General features: G+C 40.4%; 1 protein-coding gene across 1 annotated transcript; it reads left to right on the forward strand.

Annotated features, from left to right (window-relative positions):
* Window positions 1–1,535: 1,535 nt before the first annotated feature.
* LOC116378357 (E3 ubiquitin-protein ligase TRIM21-like) lies at window positions 1,536–4,474 on the forward strand. Its single transcript, XM_031840219.1, has 2 exons — window positions 1,536–1,648; window positions 1,894–4,474. Exons 1-2 carry the CDS (start codon window positions 1,600–1,602, stop codon window positions 3,543–3,545), a joined length of 1,701 nt encoding a protein of 566 aa, XP_031696079.1. The 5' UTR covers window positions 1,536–1,599; the 3' UTR covers window positions 3,546–4,474.
* Window positions 4,475–7,554: the final 3,080 nt, after the last annotated feature.

The raw sequence follows: 7,554 nt of genomic DNA on the forward strand, positions 1-7,554 counted from the left end.
TATATATATGTATATGTATATATATGTATATATATGTATATATATATATCAAAAATCTCAAAAGCACTCAAGCACCTCCTCGGGCTAAAGAAAGACCAATTAATTAAAAACACTAATAACCCTTTCTCTACTCAGAGGGAGCATTTTCCTTCTCATACATTATTAATATGGCTCTTTATCATCATTTGCAGGTAGCGTGTGTGTGTGTATATGTGTGTGTGTTCCTAGCTTAACAAGCGCTAGTTTGAAAGCTGTGTGTGTGTGTGTGTGTGTGTGTGATTTTCACTCTGAGGTGCTCATTAAGAGCTGACCAGCTGAGAGTGAGTGAGACGGTCTCGGCGTATATTGTAGTTCATATAATTTGCATGGCGAGTGCTGGCCAAAGAGTGTGTGTGTGTGTGTGTGTGTGTGTGTGTGTGTGTGTTAGCTCATTTGCAGCCCTTGTTTCGAGGTGGCTCAGTGGACCCCGGGGCCACTCGGATGCGGTGAGGAGGGAATATCAAGTTAAAAGGTTAATGAAAATGTTTTGCGATCCTGATCTTTTCCCTGCAGTGTTTCTCTATCGTATATCATACAACACATGATACAAACAGCCTAAAATACAATCATCACCATCACATACTGGTGTCTACAATGAAAATGCAGCAGCAGCAAGAAGTCCAGACAGCAACAAAGAAAAGAAGTAAGACATCCGTCAGCGTCGCACAGTGAGAATAGTTTAGTTTCGTACATTATAGTATCCCTCCTGGTGATGGTTGACAATTTGCAACCAGTGCACGTAGTTAGCTTGAGTTAGCATGCTGTGTAGAAATGTAGCTAGAATTTAAAGTTTTGTAGGGAAATCTGAGAATCACTCGACATAAGTGCAGTAAGAATAAATAAGTATAAAGAGAAAAGATACCTGAAGCTAAATGTTAAAATAGGAGACACACACAGCTGTTGATAATAAAATAAATGATGAATTATATTTAACGGCTTGCAGCTCTATTGTTTATATTCTCATAGCTTACTGAGACACATGACTAAAGCAGAGCTCAATACGAAATACTGAGCAAATCTATGATTGTGGGATTGCCTCCACATGGCTCTCAACATGGCGACGGCTGAGCTGGTGGTTAGCAGCTAACAGTGCAAACAACGGTAACAGTGCTGGCAGAGCAAACGGTTGGGCGCTACGCTTTGGCGATGATGCCAACGGCCACTAAAAGCTCTGATACCAACACACACACAGGGAGACTGACTCCATGCTCTGCTCAGGTAGATATTACTCCACTATACCTTTACATATCTTGGACTAAATGTATGTTCTATTTAATGCTATAGACCCTCATTTAAAAACAAAGAAGACATAAAAAAGTGAAAAGTCTCCTTAGTGACTACAGGGTGGCTGTATACTTTACTTCCTATTAGATGTATTGTATGCCAGAGGTGTGTCGCAATAACCGAGCTGCAGAGGGCAAAAACAATAGTCACCAGTGGAGCTGAAACAAGAGGCGGAGCAACGGCAGACTCCTGAAAGGAAACTAAAAGTTAGAAAGAGGCAACAGGAGGACTGCAGCTGACGTCTTATTTCTTTTTTAAGAAATATCACAATAAACAATGTTCACAAGATCTTTTCTAAACTACACAGCCGAGGCTCTGCACGCTGGTGAGTACAGCTGATGATCTCAACTGTGATCAAACCGCCAACATCAACACATACTGAGGTTGAGCTGAGCTCAGAGACGGGGTGTGACACCTTTTGTCTTTTCGGAACAAATCTTCTCAAATGAAACGTTGACGTATGTGCAAAGTAGCTATAAAACATAGTTTCATATTTTTAAACTAATAATCAGGAATTTTGTAATTCTAGTTTAGCTTTTTCACACTTTCACTTTTGTTTTTATTGTGTAGAGATGTCTGCTGCCGGCAGTTCGCTCTCTGAAGACCAGTTTCTCTGCTCCATCTGTCGGGATGTGTTCACTGATCCAGTCAGCACACCATGTGGACACAACTTCTGCAAAACCTGCATCACTAGACACTGGGATACTGATGTGCTCTACAAGTGTCCCAACTGTAATAAGATGTTCTACACCAGACCTGAGCTGCAGGTGAATACTTTAGTCTCTGAGATGGTTGCTCACTTTAGACAGTTGGCTCAACAGAGAGACGGAAGCAGCAGCAGCTCAGAGCAACAAGCTGCTGAACCAGGAGACGTTCCCTGTGACGTCTGCACTGGAGCCAAACTGAAGGCCCTGAAGTCCTGCCTGGTGTGTCTGGAATCCTACTGTGAGACTCACCTGCAGCCTCACCTGACAAGATCAGGTCTGAGAAAACATCAGCTGATCGACCCCGTGGAGGATCCGGAAGGCAGGATATGTACGAAGCACGATAAACCGCTGGAGCTGTTCTGTGAGACCGACCAGATGTGTGTCTGCATGCTCTGCACTGTTTTAGACCACAAGTCACATGATGTTGTTCCTCTGAAGGAAGAATATACAAGAAAGAAGGCCGGGGTTGAGAAGACAGAAGCTGAAATTCAGCAGATGATCCAGGAGAGACGACTTAAGATCCAAGAGTTCAATCGTTCAGTCAAGGTCAGCAGGAAAAATGCAAACAGGGACAAAGAAGACAGAAATTCTGTCTTCTCCAAACTGAAGGAGGCTGTTGAGAGAAACCAGGCCAAAGTCATCAAGACGATTGAAGAGAACCACAAAGCGAGAGAGAAATGGGCTGAAGGCTTCATCAAAGAGCTGAAACAGGAAATCTCTGAGCTGAACAAGAGGAGTGCTGAGCTGATGCAGCTCTCACACTCAGGAGACCACCTTCAGCTCATCCAGAACGTCAAGTCCCCGGTTGCTGCTCCACCCACAAAGAACTGGACTGAAGTCCGAGTCGATCCACCTCCATATGAGGGGAACGAGAGGACAACTGTAGCTCAGGAACTGGAGATGCTCAGAAATGAGATGAATACGGTGTTCAGAGAGACCGAGCTGAAGTGGATCCAGCAGTTTGCAGTGGACGTCACACTCGATCCTGATACAGCAAATCCCTTGCTCATCCTGTCTGAAGATGGGAAACAAGTACATTGCGGTCTTGTAAGGAAGAATCTACCAGATAACACAAAGAGATTTTCTACTTTTATCTTTGTTTTAGGAAAGCAGTCTATCTCTACAGGAAGATCTTACTTTGAGGTTCAGGTTAAAGGCAAGACTAGATGGGTTGTAGGAGTTGCCAGAGAGTCAGTCAATAGAAAGGGGATAATCAATGTGAGCTCTAAGAATGGTTACTGGACACTATGGTTGGGTAGTGACAATGTCTACAGTGCTCTTACTGAGACCCATGTCCCTCTCTCTGTGGAGTCAAAGCCTGAGAAGGTTGGAGTGTTTGTAGATTATGAGGAGGGTCTGGTCTCATTTTCTGACGTTGATGCTGGAAGTCTTATCTACGCCTTTACTGGCTGCTCCTTCACTGAAAAACTCCTCCCAGTCTTCTCTGCCTGTGCTAACCAGGGTGGTAAAAACTCTGCCCCTCTCATCATCTGTCCTGTTAACCACGCTGAGTAGAATAAATGTTGAAGTGAAGACAGGAATGGCTGTTTTCAAATGTCAAAAGTTGAATTTGATAACTGTATCTGATCTTTATTTTGATTTTATGATCACGAGTGGACACGCAGGTTCATAGATACAAGGATGGATGTATTTTGGTAAAAACACCAAAGAAAAGTTAATCTTTCTAAGTGTAGGCCTCATAGTCACAAGCTAAGCTTGGATAACTGTTCATCTTTATCCAGCTGAGTTATGTTGTTTGATTAATTTGGTATACAAGTTGATTTATTGTTATTTTTTTCATTTTCCTATATTTGCTTGTCTGCCAGAATTACATCTTCTCTGATCTCTTGAAAGTAATAATTAAAATCATACATTATGTATATTTTAATTATTATTATCAGTAGTAGTAGAAGTGTGTACCTTTTCTTTAGTGTACATACATAAATGTTGACTTCAAGGACAACAAAGTTATGAGAAGTACTCTATGTGAAAAAAGTGTGTATATATTTTATATATATATATATATAAATAAATCATTTAAATATACACAAACCACTATATCAGACTAAATTGAACATGTTTGTATGTATTTTATAATCCATTGTACATTTGTATGTTTTTATTTTTAACTATGTCTTATACTATTGCACTGTGTTTATTACATGCACCAATCACCAAGCTACATTCCTTGTATGTACAGACATACTTGGTAGTAAACCTGATTCTACATATTATACTGTAATACTGTGTGGGAGTGCAAAGAATGCTGGAACAAATATTGTACACTGTGATTTGATAATAAGATAAGATTTCCTGTCTGGGGTTCAATAACGGATTGTTGTACTATTTTAATTGTTACTTTAATCAAAGTATGTACATGATGTGTTACATGTGAACACAATACATTGTAAATATTTTACTTAAATAAAATTTGGAAGGAAACAAAGGTCAGCTGCTTCCGTATCGCCTCTTCTTCATGTGAACACTATGTTTTGTTGAGTTTCCTCAGATGGGTGAAACAGCGCCCCCCTCTGGTAGCGGCTGGTAAATATCATCCAGCCTGTGAGGTCAGACATGGCTTTACAGCCGTGAAGAAGTCCACCGAGGGGAACTCAGGTGAATCCTTTAATTATTAAATAGTAACGTTATGTAAATGTGGTCAGTGTGAAACTGCTGAGAAGCTGAGAATAGACATGTCTCTGTGAAATAAGCCCTGAAGTGAATCAAGAAGTCATTCTCTGGCCTCACCGCCAACAAAAGAAAGTCAAAAACAGTATTTAAATGACACAAACAGGAGAGTAAGCTTATCTACAGTGTTGCTGATTGTTGTAACAGCAGATGGAGAGGAGAGGAGGACCATCACAGTCACACATTCATCTTCATGATAGAGAGGAGAGAACATCTAATAACGTGAGTTAAATAAATCTTTATTACTGTTTGTCTCTTTCTCTCTGGTTTCTGCTGAAATGTCTCCGTAGTTCTTCTACAGTTCCTTTGGATCAATTTACACAACAGAGAACATCAGAACACTATACATCTTAACAGTGGATTTAGATATGAGAACTGTACTTATTGAACTAATACTTATGAGAACATAGCATACAGTGGTCACGTTGTTATCAAGACTGCACAAATATCAATGAGAGAAATGCATTTGTTTTTGCAGCAGTCAGTATTTGCAAAGATATAAACTGAGAATGAGAGCTTGTAATTTGTGTGAATTATGAATGTTTTTCTGCTCGTGCTTGGGAACATGTATGTCTTGCTTTTAAGTTGAGCTGTATAATGAATCATTAGCACCAATAAGTAACGGGTTCACTGTCTGCTAGGCCTCGTTGGTAAGCTGTACAGGCAGGATTAAACCTCAACTTTCAAATCATCTGGTTTTAATATATATTGATATGTCTTGAAATGCCTCTGCTAATAGAGAAGTGTGGTTATTTTTCTGTATATTTTAACGTTTGTATGATGTGAGAACTGTGAGAATATTTTGCAAACTGTGTGCAGCTTTAATCTGACTGATCGACAGCAGCAAACTTCCCCAGACAATTTTCTGAACTGTTATGTTTGAATATGTAAATGAGACATTATCTCGTGGTATTTTTTGGTGAATTCATGTGCTTTTATGGTGCACGCTACCAAAGAAACGTGCAATCAATCAAATGGCCACAGAGTAATGGCCACACAGATAATGTGGGGTGTTTTTGGCCCCTAATGGTCTGGAGCTCCGGGGCCAGTTTGTCGTCGCCACCAGGAAACTTTTAATTTCCCCACCAGGCAAATTTATGTCAGGAAAAGAGATTAACGCGCAACCCTTCACAATAATTCACAAACTATATCCCAGGTTTAATTACGTATCTCCCTCATGGAGTGGTTGCACTGGTTAGACTTCTTCACTCGTCTCACTGCTCCTCGGAGACAGAAAAGAGGTCCGTTAATCTTCGATATCCCCCCCAAAGACTCCACGCTGGGATTCACGAGGACGCCGAGGGACCCTGAAGGAGTCAGACTAATCCAATATGGCTGCTAATTAGATCATTCCAGCATCCTCTAATGCATTACCAGTACCTGACTTAATTGCTCGGATGAAGGACAGCTTCTGTGACGAGACAGGAAACAGAAGAGACGACTGCTTTCCTTGAGGCACCACAGGAAGAGGAAGAGGAAGAGGAAGACGACGCTCAGAGTCGCATGATGACAGTTTTGGCCTCTAAATCGAGGCGTTGCGTAAGAAGATTTGACGTTTTCATATTTCACTTTCTCTTTGACAATCCAGGAAGAGCTTCTGCTGAGTGTGCATGCTCTTCCTCCCGCTCCATGTGTAGATATAAATGTCTCATTCTAAGGTCACAAAAAAAAGATTCTTTGTTATTATACACTGAAAACATGCTTATTGATATTATAAATTACATTCCTGCCAATCGATCCTTCTAAATGTTTCACTATGTTCCTTTAATGTGTGATACAATAAACAGATGAAGTTGATGATCGGAGCGCCGTTAACTCAGAGAATCATTGTATTGGTGTCGTTGATCCTGCGTATTGATCGGTGCTCGGTTAATTAGCATTGAGAGAAAAACAGAAAGCAATTAAATAAGAGTTTTGCTACGTTTATTCCCCATGAGACTGGAGAGTGAAATTATAAAGTAGCAGAAAATATTGCAATTTACCTGAACGTTGTACTCCAGCACATCAAGTTTATTTAATGTTTTCGTCCTGTGATCTCTCTTTGTGCTGGCAGGTGGCACTGGTGTTTAAGCAAACCTCCTCAGGTCACATGGAGCTACTTTATTCAGCCACACACACACACACACACACACACGCGCACACACACACACACACACACACACACACACACACACACACACACACCCCCCTAGCTTGTTGTCGGGTGTCAAACTACCAACCACACACACTTGAGGGAGTGTCGCCAAAACACCTGAGAAGCTGAGAAACCCCCTCAGAGCTCAGACAGGAGAGCAGGACGGACAATAATTCAGTTTATTTATCAATAAATATAATAATAATGATAATAATGTTAAACCAGAATAAGTCATTATAGCAGAGGAGGAGAATCAACAAGGAGACTTTCAGCTGTTGCTGTAGTTCCTGATTCTTCTTCTGTTGATTGTTTTCTGATCGCTGTTAAACACCTTTTTATAACCTCCCAAAATACAACGTGACATATTCAATTTGCTTCTTTTGTCCGACAATCCAAATCTATTCACTTTACTTTAATAAAAGAAACAAAGATTCACACTTTAGTAGCTGAACCAGTTCATTTTGTAGTATTTTAGTTTAAAAAAAAAAATGGTTTAAATCATTTACAGATTTTCAGAATTGTTGCCAAATAGTTTCCTGACGATCTAATGATTGATCGTTTCAGCTCTGGTGTTACGACTCTTTGTTCTATTGTCTTTTTCTTTTCTTTTTTCTTTTACTAGAAACCACAAGATATGCTGCTGTGTGTGTGTGTGTGTGTGTGTGTGTGTGTGTGTGTGTGTGTGTGTGTGTGTGTGTGTGG

The sequence above is a fragment of the Anarrhichthys ocellatus genome, unplaced genomic scaffold, assembly GCF_004355925.1.
Source record: "Anarrhichthys ocellatus isolate YVR2014 unplaced genomic scaffold, GSC_Weel_1.0 scaffold2478, whole genome shotgun sequence".
Lineage (NCBI taxonomy): Eukaryota > Metazoa > Chordata > Actinopteri > Perciformes > Anarhichadidae > Anarrhichthys > Anarrhichthys ocellatus.